Source organism: Thrips palmi, unplaced genomic scaffold (assembly GCF_012932325.1).
Source record: "Thrips palmi isolate BJ-2018 unplaced genomic scaffold, TpBJ-2018v1 HiC_scaffold_5, whole genome shotgun sequence".
Classification (NCBI taxonomy): Eukaryota; Metazoa; Arthropoda; class Insecta; order Thysanoptera; family Thripidae; genus Thrips; species Thrips palmi.
In genome coordinates, this window is record NW_023144632.1 from 6,428,931 (window position 1) to 6,446,226 (window position 17,296).

Genomic DNA, 17,296 nt, shown 5'->3' on the forward strand with positions numbered 1-17,296 from the left:
GCACCTAGTGACGCCGACTCTGTCTCTCTCGCGCTCATGGGGTGCGAGTGACGATGCACTGCTGAGCCTGTTGCGCCCCTTCCCCCACCCTGGGCTGGCTGCCGCGCCGCCGCCGCGCTGCCGCTGGCCCGGCCGGCCGCTCCAGCAGATTGATTCCTGTCCCCGCGGGTCACGTGCCGCGTGGCGTGGCGTGGCGTGGCGGAGGCGCTGCTCAGTTCACGTGTCTTTCGCTTGGGGCGGGGGGAGCGGTAGGGAGCGGGGGAACGGGGAGCCGCCTGCGCATTTCTGAGGAAGGGAAAACAGGAAATCACGACGGTTATCTCACAGTGTTTCAATGTCGTTACTGGTAGTTTCAATGTTTGTTGCTAGTAGCGTGAATATCATTTTTACTGGGAGCTGACACTTTGAAGCAAACATGTTGCCTGTATGCGGTTGTTTTCGTTTTTCCAATTTATTAGCAGAGGCAGCCTGCGTTTTGCAGTGCAGACGAGCATGTGTCGCGGGCCCGAAATGGCAGACGATCAGTTGCGGTCTAGCCCGTAATGTTAACGGTAATGCTGGGTAGGCATCAGTGCGACATCCGTGCGTCGCGGGCTTGCCTAGCCTCTCGTTGACAGGCGCTACCGCAACTTGGCCGCAAACTTACTAAACCTATTTTAGGCCCACGGGAAAAATAGAATATCTTAGCATAGTAAGAGTGTACAAATGTTTGTAACTTCTGATGAATAAAAACCTTTTAAAACCTAAAAATCTAAAATCGCTGCCGCTGCGGCTGCCCGCGACGAGCGCGCAGAGTGGTGTTTGGAATCCGGGTGGATGCGGGATGCGGGCGTTTTCATCACTTCAAGCCTATCGGTGGATCCGATGGCTTCAACTTAATTCGCAGGAAATTTGTGCACCCCGCCCTAAAATTTCGTTTTAGTGCTAAGTCTCCTCGATTTGCCCGTTTGTGCGCTATGGCACTGGTAGATCAAATTAATGAATAAAAGCTAATGTAAGGATTCGAACCTGATCTTGTTGTTCAAACGCTGGTTCCCAGGTTTGGAATCCGATAATATTAGAGGAAAGATAATCGGACCGACTCTTGTCGGACAAGCGACTGGATCTGCGACGGTAGAAAGGATTCTTCAAAAAAAGAAAAACATTCTGTTCTAGTTTCATTTATTTTTGTCCACAATTTTAGATATTTAGCATTCGATGAACATGCTATCTAGTGTCTTATAACTACTAACAAAGACCCACAGTGAAAAAGGTACAATATTTTAAAGAATGTTTGGCAAATATACTTCACTGTGGACTTTGGGTTGTGCAGAGTGCAGTAGTGATGCAAATGTGAGTCACTGAAATTAAAGACCAAAATATATTATACAAACTTATTAAGTATTCCACTAATGTATGACTGTGTGACCTAAGAAATTAGCTGAGCACAATTTCTATGAAACAACAATGAAAACATTTTGACTCATTAGTTTGGCAATGAGAGGACAAATTGAAAGAGAATACTGATCATGATTAAACATGAGCGCAACATAGCAAAGGCACAATAAAAACAGTCAAATGCTTGCTTGTATTACAAATACAAATTGAAAAATCACATTGTAAAAAAATTAACACTAGACATATAGGAAAAAGCAGTATGTAAGAATGTTGTGGTGAGAGTCCGAAGCCCACAGTCCAGTGAATCCGAGCATTCGTCTGTAAAACCTACAATTCGTTGGGGTCATCCTAAGCGAGCTGTGTTTGGGTTCATTCATTTTTGCTTTTGGAGGAGGATACATTTTAAGGATTGATTTTTTTCTGCATCACCATTTTTGTGGAATCCTAATCAATTCCCAACAAATGATTGTTTTTACAAGAAACTCAAAGGTTCCTGGCAAACACGAGACCAAAGTTAAATAAAATAATTATGTTTAAGAAACGAGTCAATGAGGTCATAAGGAACAAGTAAGTGGAGAAAAGTGAAAGCAATCACTTTCAACATATTTTGAATCTTGGACATACACAAATTGATAGCAATTGTTTCAACAAGCACTCACAAAGAAGGTACGAAAATACAGCTTCCACTGGATGGCCCCAACAAATCAAAGGTTTCGCCAGCAAATTCTTGGATTTAATGAACTGCTGGCTCTCACCAAAACAGAAACATTTTAACAACAGGGGCGTCGTTGCTGACTAGGAAACAGGAATACGACTGTGTAGAGAAGAGTGTCAATACATGAGATTGAATCACAACCCATGAATATTATAACAGATACACTCAAGGAAAAATCATTACTGGTATACAAGTAAAAAATGTACTTATGTTTGTTTCATCACAACTACAGTGCTCATACTACAGGAGGACTAATTGCTTCTAAATGCCCTTTGGAATGTACAGGGCAGTATAATCAACTAAATCTGTTGACATGGGAAAGCAATGGAATAACAATTTATCATAGAGTAAAGACATGTCATATTCATATTAATTCAGGAATTGTCACTAAACATCGTACTACATCACAGACGTAAGTTTCATTACCTCAACTTCGACAAAAGAGAGTTGATATTCCTCTTCTAAAATCTCTGGCACAAATACAATGCCCGTCCACCCAATATGGTTGATTATTTGATTGAGGCTAGTGAACTGACAAGGGCAAAAAGTTTTACAATTAAGAAACTAATAGTGCACTAACAGTGCACTAATAAGTGCACTAATAAGGGATAACCTTTTCTTATTTCTAGACACTTCATTAACGCTAATCACAGAACACTAGAAGTAGTGACTATATTTTGGTTAGTCTTTGACTAAAATGAATTTACACAGTAATGGCACAAAGCTATAAAAATTTGACTTTTTAATCAAAATGTTTCTCATTTTGCATTGCCTAAAACACTCTAATGACTATTGCACATAATCCACTTAATCAACAATGCCATAAAAATATCAGGTAATTGATGAAATAAGGAGCGAAGTGGGTTGAGGGAAAAAAGAAACAGAAGAAGTTCAATGCAGGGTCTCTTGAAAAAAAAAAAAAACGGCTCCTACAATATTTATGTGTTATGGTTTAAGATACTAGACTTTAAGAGGTCTTAACATGGGCTTACTTGTGTACAATAGACATTGAGTTTTCATAAAGCTGAAGCAAAGTGCTACAAACCAAACTACAGGTGCTTAAATAAAAATCCATCACAACAAGAAGAAAAGAGTGACACTCCATAAAAACGATATAAACAAGTTACCAAATAAAATTCTTGTGAGCAAGTTGGTCCCATTAAATAATTTATAGAAAACCACAATAACACACCTTTAAGAATCACAATTGCCTCCGAAACTTGAGATCTATGCTTTTATCTTTACAAATCAATGCAAAGTAAAGACAAGTAAATGACTATGCTGTAAAAGAAAAACTTTGATCAAATCTTATCAATAGTAAACTTTATTCACCATTGAGGACATAAATATGATTACCATACTCTAGGATTGAATAAGAGACAAAATTCCCAAATATGTTGATTTCAAGGGAAAGAAACATAAATAATCAACTCTAATGAAGGGTGAGCAAGCAAATTCAGGTGTCCCAAGGCTTTTAAAAGCACAAACCAATTTCTTAATATGACACTTCACAATGTATACCAACAGGTTCAATCAAACCCTACTAAAAGATAAACTGAAGGGGGAATTAAGTTACAAAGATGCAGCTTCAGAACATTCCATCATGAATACCAATGGGTATTAACACAAGAGTAAACACAACAGCATTTCTCAAAACCTTGCGCCAGTCCGATGGAACAACATATGGCAACAACACTTTTGTAATTTCATGGGCCTGTAAGAAACAGAAAACAAAAGTAAATAAAATAAATGAATACACTTGTTTGGTTTGAATGGTAATTCAATATGATGAATGAACCAAGTCATCAAGTCATACCTCATGGGCAACACACACAAAAATGAAAGATGTCACAATGGCATTTAGTGCTGGGGATCCAGGAACTAACACCAAGACACCATTGGCATCAGCAGCAAGCCAGATATGGTACTGACATACACTTAATTCTAATGATATTTTGCCAAACCAAGCAAAAAATGTAGAATAACGTGTGCGTAAAATTCCTGATATGTTACGCAAAGCTATGTAGCTGATAATCTGAAACATTTTTGAAAGAAACGTTTGGTAGGAACTTGTGCACATTCCACCATGATCTGAATCTGAAAGTACTCTTAAATCACTTACAGGAATGAAAACAATGTAGGGATGAACTTCATTGCACTCTTGACGATTTCGACAGAGGATTGAAAACCCTAGATAGCCACCAATCCCACAAAGTGACATAAGGGCAGCAAAAAACGAAAGACGGGGAGACAGGAGGTTACTGTGATTTCTATCGTCAAGCAATTGATGCCTCTGAGCCAGGAACAAACCAACAGCATAAATCATGCCATAGGAAACACTGTCAATGAGAAGAGAGTTTAATTTCTAGAAAATGTTTAAGACCGTCAATAAAAGAAGCATAATTACACAGGAATATAAATGCCAACTACCTGTATCTATTCAGTTTCCACCTAAACCACCATTCATGGATATCATCATCAGTGGTAACAAACAACGCTTTCCAAGGTCTAGTCACAAAGACTTTCTCAAAAAATACCTGAAAGAAAGCAATTGATGGACTTTAGAAACAAAAACTTGAAAATAAACTTACTCAAGTTCTGAGAAGTTGACAAAAGAATACTCACCTCAGACATGTACAGAATAGTGATAATACTAATGAAACCGACAAATTTTAAAACCAGAGTCAAGAACTGGAGAGGATTTCCGTCTGAGGACATTGCACTCACTCTAGGTGGGAATGATAAAAAGAGGAACACTGCAAAGACCCACCAGGAAATGAGGGGAATAAAGTGATAAAACTGGTAGGGTCGATTCATAGCCAAGCAAAGGACAACTGTCAGGAAGTTCAAACGGAATATAATCTGTAAGAAAGCATCTCAACCTTAACAAATAAAGAAATCAAGAAATCCAAAACTCATTTTAAAATGAGCATTGTTTAAGGATGAGTATTACCTGGAAAAAGCGAACAATGCCAGCTTCACCACGCTGCCAAAAATAGCTAAAGTGTCCATACCCTGACAAGAATAGATATGCAGACACAAGTACTCGGGCATGCATGTATATAGGCAAAATACCACTCGCATCAGTCATTTGATAAATTAGTACAGCAAGCTGCATCCATCCTGGGAAAAGAACATTTTGAGAAGTTCTTGGGCAAAGACAAAACTGCACTACATTGAGGACAAGATAAAATCAAGAAGGCTAGTATAAGTTAGTTCTCAGAAAAAGTAAGAAATTGGTTTCATTTATTGTCATACTCACCTTTCCATTCATCCGTCTGTTCCCGGTGAAGGACTTTAGTGTATCGACTGTCCTCTGTGAAAAACAGTCCTAGAACAACCATATACGCCAATGGAAGCCAGAAACTGAGCGGAGAATAATATTTGTTTTCTTTCATAAAAAAACTAGTTCTAAAAAGAGGGGGGGAAGGGGGAATTAGTCTATACAGTATTTTTTAATCTCTATCTGGTGCTATCCAAATACAGAGAAAAATAAGATGGAATACCTGTCACAAACGTAGAAAAAAATCATGATGAGGCCAAGCTTTGATAAAGCAAATAGCAAGGGGAGTATGTCAAGGCTGGCATCCGGTTTGCATTCGACAGTTTCGTTTCCTCCCATTTCAAAACTTTTAGGCAATGGAGTGTACTTTACATGCGTTTGATGATAACTGCCTTTGGAAATTCTGTACAGCACCATTGTAAATGCAATAACAATGCTGCAAAGCAATGAAAACACTATGAAAGCAGAAACAAAATTTTACAAACAGGTTCTGCTATTAAATCACAGAACTAATTTAATGCTAAAAAGTCAGTCAGCTTACCATACAGCAAAAGAGGCATAAGTAGCAACTTGCAAATATGTGTAAGGCTCTGCACTCCAACAGCATGTGCCATCATTAAAATTCATATGATCATTGCAATATGCATTAAGCAGTATTTGAGTATTCAAAGAAAGGGCTCGATAGCCAGGGTATGCTTCCCCAAAGCTTTCGTCAATCCGCCCCTGAGAAAGCAGTCTTGAGCTCCACCAGACTTGAGCTCCACTATGTTCCAAGACCTATTAGCAAAGTAAGGAGGAATATAACAAAGGATTTAACAAATATTTACTTCTTACAAACATGATTTCTGTTATTGCTTTCCTAGAAATTACCTCTATAGCAGCTTTGTTGAAAAGGTCAATGTGTTCATTGTTAAATGGATCATCAGGGGTAAGAAGTTGCTTAGATTCTTTTATAGGTGGAATTGGGACCCACAGTACTATGGATTTGTGCTCACCTTTTGGTAAAACAGTCTAAAGAGAATTGTAAAAATCAATTTATCAATGTAAACACTAGCAAAGTACTACTTGAGCTATTAATTCTAAATTTTACCTTAGCAAATCTAGTTAAGTTGACAGTGAACTCATTAATGGAATGTTCGAAGTTATCGGGGCTTTTAATGGCCCATGAGCCCATACCAATCACAATGACGCTCGGGCCACCTTTCTCCTAAGATCAAAAATAGAGGTAAGAGATAAAATTACAAATAAATTATATTTACAGGGTTGGTAATAACAACAAGACCATACCATCCAACTCCTAACTCGGTTTGTCATATTGTCAGTGAGAAAGGGTTGCCACAAATATTCTAAGTGTAAACCCAGCAGGGAATCATGAAAGGCGTGATCACTCTGAGGCAAGGCATCTAATGTTTGATTAGACTTGGCATTTGCCCAGAATGAAGCCTCAGACTGCTTGTGTCCTGCCAATTGGTGTAGCAGCGCTCTGTAATGGAGCTGCACTTGGGTATCTCCAATAAAAGCAAAGTGATTTCTTTTACCCAAAAATGTTAGGTAGCGGAAACATCTACGAGTGTCTCTGTAAACAAAATAGTTTCAAAATGAAAGGTGAAATGAAAACAAGTAAATATATAGCAGATGGATCCAGACAATACTCACTTGAGAGAATACTGATGCATCATGCACCCATAAGGTTGCCACTCCATGTTTCCTTTGTAACGCCCATCACTTAATAGCCACTTACAGGAGTCAATACCTGTTAAATAATCATTTTAAGTATTAAAGATGGTATACCATTTGTTAAGCCATCAATAATGAAATAACTCAACTTGGTTTTCAAAATAAAGCCTGTTTACTTTAATATAGTTCTGAAATCTGTCACATTCAACAGTCATCAATCGGGAATAGAAATCGTCTATAAACAAAGCCATCGATAGTGATACAGTCAAACGATAGCTTTTGGCCCGTCCCGTGTACTTTTTGTTTGGTTTGCAAATGTACAATTTTCAGTACAATCAGTTTTTCTGCTGCGCTTATGAGGTTATGTTATCAATGGGGCGGAGCCGACTTAGTGCACTCACCATAACGGACGTGAAGGATGCCGTGATAGAAGCAAAAACCAATAACCACAAGACAAGCAACAATTTTGGCATTTTTGGCATTGATTTGTTTGATAACATTAGCGGCAGTTCCTTCATCTTCTCCTTTGCCTGTCATGTTTACAACAGTTTATCGGCATTGCTCATCGGCGTTTGGTCGGTGCTGCGAATAAGCTTTTCGCATTTACTCGCAGGTGGAGTTTAGTGTGTTTAGTGCTGAGATTGAGAGGGGGAGACGGAGAACAGCCGAAGGCTGTATAACTTTCCTGCGGAGAAGATTCCCTCTTGCCTCTTGCGTTTACGTGTTTCAAGTTGCAGGCTGCGGTTCAACTTAAAGTTTCTACCTCCTGAAAACCAAAACCTTCTGTTCTCCCGTTGGCGTTGACGTTGGCTGGTGTGTGCCGGCGACGATAAAGAGGTGGGGGGAGGCGCTGGTCGGGGGGGAAGACCAGGGAAGGGAAGGCCGTGCCCGCCGTGCCCGGACGGGTTGGATGAAATGGACAAGCGAAGCCTCAAATCGCGCTCCAAGAGCTCCAAGAGTCCCCGAGGGATGGGATGGCGAGACTGGCTGAGTACGTGCGTGGCGCGTCGCTCCCAGGCGCTGGAGGAGGAGGACGAGGCCTTGGCCTTGTGGCTGACGGCGCGGGACGGCGCGGTCAACATCGCCATCATCGTCTGTCTGTGCTACATCGTAGAGGTGTGGCAGGGCCCCGACTTCTACTTCGACAATGCGTCGGTGGGGTCGTCCCTCACCAAGAGGATGTGAGTGACGCCGCACTCTCCTCGCACGGCATGCACGACGTGGTCGTGGAGACTGCCTAGCCTTAGCTGTGTGTCCCTCGGCAGGTTCATGCCCAGCAAGTCGATCCCCGAGGAGGAGAGGCTGATTGGACTGCTGCTGCCAGACTACTCGGGCATCGCCACCATTCAGATGCTGTGGGATTGGCTGGATGCGAGCATCGTGCCTGCGTTCGCCGTGCCCGAGCCCAGGGTGCTCTTGTCCCACCGCCTCCTGGGCAAAGTCCGCCTGCGCCAGCTCAGAGTCAGGGGAAGGACCTGTGACATGAGGGAGGTAGGTTGGTTCTTCGGAGCTGGACTCCTGTCCGTCGCCACGATGGGGCGAGCTGTCGTGTCGGGTCCGGAATGACATACGATCATGTGGTCTGTCCCTTATTGGTAATGGAAATGGCGAGGTAGACCACCGCCCCCACACCGGTGCGTTGCCGGCCGGGCTGGCGGTCTGCCTGGCAGGCGGTGCAGGCCGGCGAGTACTAGACATTATTGTGCTTGCAGCTGTTCGACGGCGTATTCGCCGAGTGCTACGGCAGGTACACGGACGACAACGAGAACAAGGAGAGCTTCTTGGAGGCGGACTCGTCGCGCCGACGCGTCGGCCAAGGCAAAGGGCTGACGGCGTCGGCCTGGGAGTGGAGCAGCCCCGAGAGCTTGGGGGGCACGGGCTTCACCGCCGACGTGGAAAGATACGGTGGTGGTGGATTTTACGTGGATTTGCCCAGGGACCAAGACAAGGTTTATTATTTTTCTCTCCGCCTTCATCGAGATCATAGGCCTTCGTCTAGAGAAGCCTCCTTTTGCTGTGACGTCATGACACATATTTGAACGCTTTGCCGCTTTGCCGCCAGGCGGAGGCGCTGTTGCGGGAGCTGCGAGAGGGTGTCTGGCTGGACGAAGCGACGCGCATGGTGTTCGTGGACATCAACATGTACAACCCGAACCACAACGTCTTCGTCACGGTCAACCTGTACATCGAAATCCCACCAACCGCCGGACTGCTGCCTAGGTCGGAATGCTGGCGGTAGTGTGGTGGTCACGTCCCCGTCGTCACGTCAGGCTGCGTCACGCTGCGTCACGTCGTCCACGCCCCTGCAGGGTGCTGGTGAACACGCTCAAACTGCTCAACGACGAGCACTGCCAGGTGACGGCCCCCGTGCTGCTGCTTGTGCTGTCGCTGTGGACGGCCGTGGGGCAGGGCGCCGAGATGGCCGCCCGGGGTTTCTACGGTTACTTCAAGATCCTGGCGCACTACATGCACCTAACGGGCGCGCTCATCGGTGTCATCCTCAGCATCATGGACATCATCCACAAGTATGAACAGTGGTGCTGTCCGAATTTGGTTTCCTGTTTTTTTTGACTTGTTATAAGAAGGCTTGTGGTAGGTGCTGGGAGCCGGACACGGACCGGGCGCTTCTGGCGCTGCGTTCGGACGAGTTCGTGGACCTCCTGGCGCGGCGCTACTCCTACAACACGCTCCGCTACTCCGTCATCATGACACTCTTCTTGACGTGCGGCCGCCTGCTCTTCCTCAGCGACTTTGGCCGCTACTCCAAGCTGACCGCCACCCTGTACCGGTCCATGCCCAACGTCCTCTCCTTCTCCTTCATGTTCGCCATACTCATGTGCTCCTTCAGCATGATGGCCTACCTCGTCTTCGGCACCGACCTCTACGACTTCCGCACCTTCATAAGCTCCCTGTTCGTCCTGGTGGAGGTCATCATCGGCCAGCTCGACTACAAGTCGCTGTCCACGACGAACCGCTTCCTCGGCCCGCTCTTCTACATGGCCTTCATCTTCTTCGTCGTGTTCGTACTGTACAACATGTTCATCGTCATCCTGAACGACAGCTATTACATCGTCCGCCAAGAGGCAGTGGAAGCCGAAGAGCCCGAGATGTATGAGGTAACTGTGATCTAGCTAAATCCCAGATAATTATCGGTCATCCATCCTAATTCTACGGCAAATCTTCATTCAATCGCATAGCCCTGACCTGAAAACTACTTATTGGCGTGGTGAGCTCTAAAAGGGAAGTGTGGTGTGCACGTGTTGCCAGGTGATCCCGTTCGTGGCGCACTGCCTGCACAGCCTGTGGGCGTGCTTGCGCGTGCCCATCCCCCTGCGGCGCGCCAAGCCGCGGCCCCAGCGCCTCGTCAAGCTTCGGGCCCTGCGCACGCTCCTGCTGGACTGCAAGGTCCCGCGTAAGGGCTCCGTCTGGGACGCCGTCTAGGGCGCCGTCTAGGACGCCGTCTGAGGCGTCGTCTAGGCTGCAGGGTTCGGATGAGCGGGGCCGGGCCGGGCCGGGCCAGGCCGGGCACTGGCAGCCTGTCTCTGCCTGCAGGTCGGGCGGTGAATGACTTCATCTGGCTGATGGCGAACAGCGGGACCGGCAAGGGCCACGTGGACAAGGAGCAGGCCGCCAGGCTGGCCGAGCGGGTGACCGAGGACTTGTGGCAGCAGCCGGCCAGCTGGGAGTACTTCATGACCATGTCGCACCGCCTCGGAGAGGTGGAGCGCAGCGTGCGCGTGCTGGACAAGTCCCTCGACGACCTGCTGCAGGACCTGCGATAGCGGTGTAAGTCGGCGGCAGGGCTGGGGGCAGGGCCGCGCGTATGGTCGCCCGCCAACTATGGGAGGATGCAGTATCAGCTGATTAAAGAGCCGTCATCTTGAGGGGTTCACGCTGCGTGATTAAATTAGATTTAAACCCGCCGCCACGTCACTGTCTGACCCTTGAGCTTCTTTACGCCCAGTCAGAAAGCGAGCGCAAGCCAAATGCCACGAAATCAAGACATTGACGAGATGAGCCTCGCCTTAGATCTTTTCGAGTGGTTGCTACCTCACTGATTGCCGATATACCGAATACCGGGCGCACTGCTGCTGTTGTAGCTTGCCTGACGTCGCCTGGTGCCGCCTGGTGCTCAGTCGCGAAAGGCACATCCCCACAATGGGTCACGACCACCGCGCTCTGCGAGGAGCGCCTTCAGGTAACGGAACGGCGTGCGCGTCCAATTTCATTGATCTCCTCAACGTGCGTCCGGAGCTGCGACTGAGGGCACCACACGGCGCCTGCGTCTTTGCAGCGCACAGCGGTCGGGTGGTTCGGGGCCTGCAGCGAGGCCTGCAGCGAGGCCTGCAGCCTGGAGGCAAACTCGAGTGCAACGCCCGGTGCACACTGTAGGGGCTCGTTTTCGAACTCGCCTCTGAGGGCTGTGATTGAACCTGGCGCCTCCCAGAAGTTACCCTGTGGCCCAAGCAGTATCCCCGGGAAGGGCAGGCAATTGAACCCCCCCCCCCCTTTTCTCCATTTTTCCATCTTTTTCACGCTAGTAAATTAAGGTTGAGGTCTGGGTCACCTCGTGTATCGTTTCCAAACCTTCGGAAGTATGTTTATTATTTGGTTGAAAGTGCCACAGAACATCAGCATGGTCGTTACGAGAAACTGACAAAATTGTGGGCCTTGACACTCCACTCCCATGAAAATACTTCTAAAATTAATCAGCAACTTTTCCGAACTTCAGACGTGCTCGTGGAGTATTAGAATCAGACGTAATTTGGGAGAGATTTGCGGTAGCAGAGCTTAGGGCCTCACGGCAAAGCCCTGCCGGATGGAGACAAGAGGCGATAGCGAAAAGCCCTGCAGATTTTTGCGGGCACTGCCATTGTCACTGTCACTGCCGCTGCTCTTGGCGGACGGCCGCGAGATAACGGCAATTCGGAGAAGCACGGCATCGAGTTAATGAATCAGGGCGGTGGCGCGGCACGGCGTACTAGTGGCTCTTGTTCAAGATGGCGGGAAGGGTCTGCCCTGGCTGCCTGGCCCGGCACAGCCAAGCGTAGCTAGGCCAGTGGTTCTCAACCTTAGGGTCGCGACCCCAAGTGGGGTCGCGAAAAAATTTTAAGGGGTCGCGGCGAGGTAGCTGGGGTCGTGTTTTGGGCCGATTTTAAGCAGCCACTGCGTCTGATCCGAGGCGGGCATTTTGCTCCCTCAACGGGCAATTGGTCTTTGAACCTTCCTTTAGCATGCCTTTGTTACGTAGTGTGATTATCAGTCTAAGTTTGGGAGCAGTATTGTCTCAAAGTTTACCAAAACGGTCAGAAATGTCTTTGAAAAATTGTGTTTTGGGCCGATTTTAAGCAGCCACTGCGTCTGACCCGAGGCGGTATTTCGTCCTCCTTCAATGGGCAATTGGTCTTTGGACCTTCCTTTAGCATGGCTTTGTTACGGAGTGTGATTATCAGTCTTAGTTTGGGAGCAGTATTGTCTCAAAGTTGGCCGAAACGCTCAGAAATGTCTTTGAAAAACCGTTGTGACTGTTTTGGTCAACTTTGAGACAATACTGCTCCCAAACTAAGACTGATAATCGCATTCCGTAACAGAGGCATGCTAAAGGAAGATCCAAAGAACAATTGCCCGTTGAGGGAGCAAAATGCCCGGCTTGGATCAGACGCAGTGGCTGCTTAAAATCGACCCAAAACATGATTTTTCAAAGACATTTCTGAGCGTTTTGGCCAACTTTGAGACAATACTGCCCCCAAACTAAGACTGATAATCGCACTCCGTAACAGAGGCATGCTAAAGGAAAGTCCAAAGACCAATTGCCCGTTGAGGGAGCAAAATGCCCGGCTCGGATCAGACGCAGTGGCTGCTTAAAATCGACCCAAAACATGATTTTTCAAAGACATTTCTGAGCGTTTTGGCCAACTTTGAGACAATACTGCCCCCAAACTAAGACTGATAATCGCACTCCGTAACAGAGGCATGCTAAAGGAAAGTCCAAAGACCAATTGCCCGTTGAGGGAGCAAAATGCCCGCCTCGGATCAGACGCAGTGGCATGCTAACGGAGGGGTCCCGTGGGGTCGCGAAACTTTTCCTGGGGGTCGCGGAAATTTTTGGCTACAAATTTGGGGTCGCGAGCCGAGAAAGGTTGAGAACCGCTGAGCTAGGCGTAGCCACGCCTGGATGACTGGCTATTTCCCGGCTCAGAGAGTAGGCTCTTTGTCCGCAGGCTCGGCGCTGCTGGTGCTGGCCCTGCCCGCCCTGCTCGCCCTGCTCGGGGCGGCACAGGTGGCGGCCTACGAGGACTGCGACTGGCGCCCCACCTGCGGCCCGGCCGCCGTATTCCCCATCCCCTGCCACGACCAGTGCGGGAAGTACTTCCAGTGCTCTGACGGCAAGCTCACCGTCGAGACCTGCGGCCTCTTCAAGAAGTTCGACGCCAACAAGCTCGAGTGCGTTTACTTCGGCGCGGACTGCGATTGGTACATCGACGGCTGGACGACCACCACCACCACGACCACCACGACCACCACGACCCCGAAGCCCACCACGACCCCGAGGCCCACCCCGGCCACCAGCACGGTGGCTCCTGGGTGCCGGGCCGAGCCCGTGCCGCCGTGCCCCCCTCGGGGAACGGCCAAGCGGGCCCTGCCCTGCGACGGCAACTGCGGCAAGTACGCCAGCTGCAAGGATGGCTCGTGGGAGACCAAGTCCTGCTTCCCGGGACGCCGCTTCAGCCCCACGGACAACGAGTGCGTCATGCCGTGGAAGGTAAGCGTCGCGCGTGCACTGCTTACAATGCTTTCAGGCGGTGGGCGTGGGAATGCTCCGAGTACAGAGCGCTGCGATCCTGGAGACTAAGGTCGGTAGCTAAAGCAGTATGCACTGTGTTCCAGGTGGATTGCGACTGGTGGAAGCGTTTGACTACTCTGCGACCGACAACGACCACAACCACCACGACCACCACCACGACCACCACCTCGACCACCACAACGCCAGCCCCCACCACCACCCCCTCCACCACCACCCAGTCGCCGTCTGGGTGCGGCTTCGTGCCCAAGTGCCCGCGATGGGGCAAGGCCCTGATCGCCGACCCCTGCCCCCGAGCATGCCAGTACTACTACTCGTGCAGCGGCGGCAAGGCGACGCGCGAAATATGCAAACCGTGGCAGAACTTCGACCCCGTCAGCCTCGAGTGCGTCCTCTGGGACCTCGTGGACTGCACTTGGGCCAACCCGACAACTAAGACGCCGCCGACCACCACCACGACCGTTCCGCCGCCCACCGAGCCCAGCACGCCCAGCACGCCCAAACCGCCTTGCAGATTCTCGCCAGTCTGTCCGAAACAGGGCGAGTCGCTGATAGCTGACCCCTGTCGCTGCCAAGCGTACTTCTCCTGTGCGGATGGACAAGCGACTTCTAAGCTCTGCAATGCTTGGCAGAACTTCGACCCCGTCAAGCTAAAGTGCGTTTGGTACTCCCGCGTGGATTGCTCCTGGCCGGCTTCACTGACAACGCCTGTGACACCCACGGACGCCCCAACAGAAGTCCCGACCCAGGAGCCAACAATTCCCACGGAAGCTCCCACGGATGCACCTACTGTAGCTCCAACGGAAGCTCCCACGGACGCACCCACGGAAGCACCCACTGCAGCTCCAACTGACGCCCCCACAGAAGCTCCCTCTGACGCCCCTAGCGATGCTCCCACAGAGGCACCCACTGACGCCCCTACCAACCCACCAACGGAATCTCCCACGGATGCGCCCACGGAAGCACCTACTGCAGCTCCCACTGACGCCCCCACTGAAGCTCCAACGGAAGCCCCGACTGACGCTCCTACAGAAGCCCCGACTGAAGCTCCAACGGAAGCACCAACGGAAGCTCCAACAGAAGCCCCGACTGACGCCCCTACTGAAGCTCCAACAGAAGCCCCGACTAACGCCCCCACGGAAGCTCCCACAGAAGCCCCGACTGAAGCCCCCACGGAAGCTCCCACTCCCGAGCCCACGCTGCCCACCGCGCGACCGACAATCATTCCCGGCTGCGACTTCGTTCCGAACTGCCCTGCGAAGGGCAGCAGTAAACTGTCCATCCCTTGCAAGGACCAGTGCGAATACTACGTTCAATGCACAGAAGGAATCGGCAAGGTGGAGAAATGCGGTAGAAGTTGGGCGCTCGTGCAGATGCACTTTGACTCTATTAGTTTATCGTGTGCCGCATTGAAATACACTTGTGACGGTGAAGCACCCACCGAAGCACCTACGGACGCCCCAACAGAAGCTCCCACTGACGCCCCTACCGATGCTCCGACGGAGCCACCGACTGATGCCCCAACAGACGCCCCGACTGAAGCTCCCACTGACGCACCCACGGAAGTTCCCACGGATGCACCTACGGAGGCACCTACTGCAGCTCCAACTGACGCCCCCACCGAAGCACCTACTGATGCACCTACAGATGCTCCCACACCGGCACCCTCTGACGCCCCTACCAATGCACCAACGGACGCACCAACGGAAGCACCTACTGCAGCTCCGACTGACGCTCCCACAGAAGCACCCACTGACGCCCCAACCGACGCTCCGACAGAGGCACCCACAGATGCCCCCACCGACGCCCCCACAGAAGCACCCACTGACGCCCCAACCGACGCTCCGACGGAGGCACCCACAGATGCCCCCACCGACGCCCCCACAGAAGCACCCACTGACGCCCCAACCAACGCTCCGACAGAGGCACCCACAGATGCCCCCACCGACGCCCCTACCAATGCTCCAACAGAAGCTCCGACGGACGCTCCAACGGAAGCTCCTACTGCGGCTCCAACTGACGCCCCCACAGAAGCACCCACTAACGCCCCAACTGACGCCCCAACTGACGCCCCAACTGACGCCCCCACAGAGGCACCCACAGATGCCCCTACAGAGGCACCCACTGACGCCCCAACTGACGCCCCAACTGACGCCCCAACTGACGCCCCAACTGACGCCCCCACAGAGGCACCCACCGATGCCCCTACAGAGGCACCCACTGACGCCCCCACGGAGCCCCCCACTCCGCCGCCCACATTGCCTACAGTCAGACCGACCATCATTCCCGGATGCGACTTCGTCCCTAATTGCCCTGCCACAGGTAGCAGCAAACTCGCCATCCCCTGCAAGGACTACTGCAAATTCTACGTTCAGTGCACGAACGGCGTCGGAACGGTGAAGAAATGTGGTTCAAGCTGGGGCAAAAAGATGCACTTTGACTACAAAAGTTTGTCGTGTGCCGCGTTTTCGTACCATTGCGTTCCCGTCTCCTTCGCATGAAGGTCATCCATCGCGCACTTTTGAATAAAGGCCTCGAATCAGCGCGCCTTGTGTCTCTTTTCCCATCCTCACACCCCAAGGCAGCTGTCATGCTGCACCGGTCGCGGCGGTCGCGGCGAGGCGGCGGCTTGTTTGTGTCGACTGGCCCAGACTGGCCCTCCACGTCGAGGTCGTCGTTCTCGTCGTCCTCGCGGCGTGGCCGTGGCGGCCGTGGCGGCCGTGGCCTAGAATACTCTCGCCGCGCCGGCCAACGCGCTGAGGGAAGTGCTATAAAAAGAAATGCGGCGACCCACCTGATTCGAACCACAGATTCGAACGCCCCCGGCAGGATGTCTTCTGACACGCGTCCCCCTCCGCTGCCACAAAAGTTGCTGACACTCAACAACGTCACAAAGGGTCGGCTTTGTGATTCGGCGAAGAGTCAGGGCAAGCAGGCACACCCCACGCCTGTCTTCCGCTTTGCTTGCTTTGCTTGCTTTGCTCGTCTAGCGCCTGCTAGGTAGGCCAGCAATGAGTCCGCAACGCACCGCTGTGGAGACGGTGGCCTACCTCGGCCCTGCGTTGCTTCGCTCACGCGTGCACTGAGCGGTTCGTGTGGGGGGGGGGCGGATTTTCCTCCTGCACGGCAATGGAAGCGACAGAGACGGGATCAACTCCGCCTGGAGGTTGGCCGCTCGCCGCGTGGTCGAACCAGGTCGAACGGAACACGGCGCAGGGGCGAGGTAGGCTACCGTCTCCACTCCGGTGCGCTGCGGGCCAGCCTGCCCAACAGGCGCTACAGGCTGCCGAACTGGGCGGACCGCGAGAGACAGAGCGACGAAACACTATCTGGATTCAGTCTGCTGTGCCGGTGCATGAAACTCGTTCGACTTCCACCATGTCTTGACACACTTTCAAATGCTCATAGTGCAGAACCGGTGCAGAGCTCTCTAGTAGCTAAC

At 50.4% G+C, this 17,296-nt stretch overlaps 3 protein-coding genes across 4 annotated transcripts; 2 read left to right on the forward strand and 1 right to left on the reverse strand.

Moving 5' to 3' along the window:
• Positions 1 to 1,144: 1,144 nt before the first annotated feature.
• LOC117650690 (N-acetylneuraminate 9-O-acetyltransferase) lies at positions 1,145 to 7,653 on the reverse strand. Of its 2 annotated transcripts, none has more exons than XM_034394268.1 (14): positions 7,454 to 7,653; positions 7,032 to 7,128; positions 6,663 to 6,951; positions 6,466 to 6,582; positions 6,246 to 6,386; positions 5,917 to 6,152; positions 5,599 to 5,811; positions 5,355 to 5,503; positions 5,046 to 5,263; positions 4,718 to 4,954; positions 4,523 to 4,629; positions 4,215 to 4,431; positions 3,909 to 4,127; positions 1,145 to 3,806 (listed from the first exon to the last, which is right to left on the reverse strand). In XM_034394268.1, the coding sequence occupies exons 1-14, from the start codon at positions 7,587 to 7,589 to the stop codon at positions 3,681 to 3,683; spliced, it is 2,502 nt and encodes an 833-aa protein (XP_034250159.1). In that variant the 5' UTR covers positions 7,590 to 7,653; the 3' UTR covers positions 1,145 to 3,680. The 2 variants fall into 2 exon arrangements, with proteins under 2 accessions (XP_034250159.1, XP_034250160.1); XM_034394269.1 differs by having other exon boundaries at positions 5,046 to 5,215; positions 7,454 to 7,652.
• Positions 7,654 to 8,020: 367 nt separating this feature from the next.
• Positions 8,021 to 10,493, forward strand: LOC117650813 (polycystic kidney disease 2-like 1 protein). The gene is made up of 7 exons (XM_034394414.1): positions 8,021 to 8,233; positions 8,318 to 8,543; positions 8,765 to 9,001; positions 9,115 to 9,272; positions 9,362 to 9,577; positions 9,649 to 10,168; positions 10,320 to 10,493. The coding sequence occupies exons 1-7, from the start codon at positions 8,022 to 8,024 to the stop codon at positions 10,491 to 10,493; spliced, it is 1,743 nt and encodes a 580-aa protein (XP_034250305.1). The 5' UTR covers position 8,021.
• A 624-nt stretch (positions 10,494 to 11,117) lies between these two features.
• LOC117650230 (cell surface glycoprotein 1-like) lies at positions 11,118 to 16,399 on the forward strand. The gene is made up of 3 exons (XM_034393476.1): positions 11,118 to 11,250; positions 13,274 to 13,815; positions 13,941 to 16,399. The coding sequence occupies exons 1-3, from the start codon at positions 11,211 to 11,213 to the stop codon at positions 16,353 to 16,355; spliced, it is 2,997 nt and encodes a 998-aa protein (XP_034249367.1). The 5' UTR covers positions 11,118 to 11,210; the 3' UTR covers positions 16,356 to 16,399.
• Positions 16,400 to 17,296: the final 897 nt, after the last annotated feature.

What these genes read in the sequence shown, in the direction of transcription:
- LOC117650690 (XM_034394268.1), bottom strand. Translation starts at nt 7,589, where the DNA reads ATGACAGGCAAAGGAGAAGATGAAGGAACTGCCGCTAATGTTATCAAA. An exon ending in ACTTAACTAGATTTGCTAAG is followed by an intron (nt 6,387 to 6,465) that starts GTAAAATTTAGA and finishes AATTCTCTTTAG; the next exon opens with ACTGTTTTACCAAAAGGTGA. An exon ending in TTTTTCTACGTTTGTGACAG is followed by an intron (nt 5,504 to 5,598) that starts GTATTCCATCTT and finishes CCCTCTTTTTAG; the next exon opens with AACTAGTTTTTTTATGAAAG.
- LOC117650813 (XM_034394414.1), top strand. Translation starts at nt 8,022, where the DNA reads ATGGGATGGCGAGACTGGCTGAGTACGTGCGTGGCGCGTCGCTCCCAG. An exon ending in GGACCTGTGACATGAGGGAG is followed by an intron (nt 8,544 to 8,764) that starts GTAGGTTGGTTC and finishes TTGTGCTTGCAG; the next exon opens with CTGTTCGACGGCGTATTCGC. An exon ending in TGCCCAGGGACCAAGACAAG is followed by an intron (nt 9,002 to 9,114) that starts GTTTATTATTTT and finishes CTTTGCCGCCAG; the next exon opens with GCGGAGGCGCTGTTGCGGGA.
- LOC117650230 (XM_034393476.1), top strand. Translation starts at nt 11,211, where the DNA reads ATGGGTCACGACCACCGCGCTCTGCGAGGAGCGCCTTCAG. An exon ending in TCTGCGAGGAGCGCCTTCAG is followed by an intron (nt 11,251 to 13,273) that starts GTAACGGAACGG and finishes CTTTGTCCGCAG; the next exon opens with GCTCGGCGCTGCTGGTGCTG. An exon ending in AGTGCGTCATGCCGTGGAAG is followed by an intron (nt 13,816 to 13,940) that starts GTAAGCGTCGCG and finishes ACTGTGTTCCAG; the next exon opens with GTGGATTGCGACTGGTGGAA.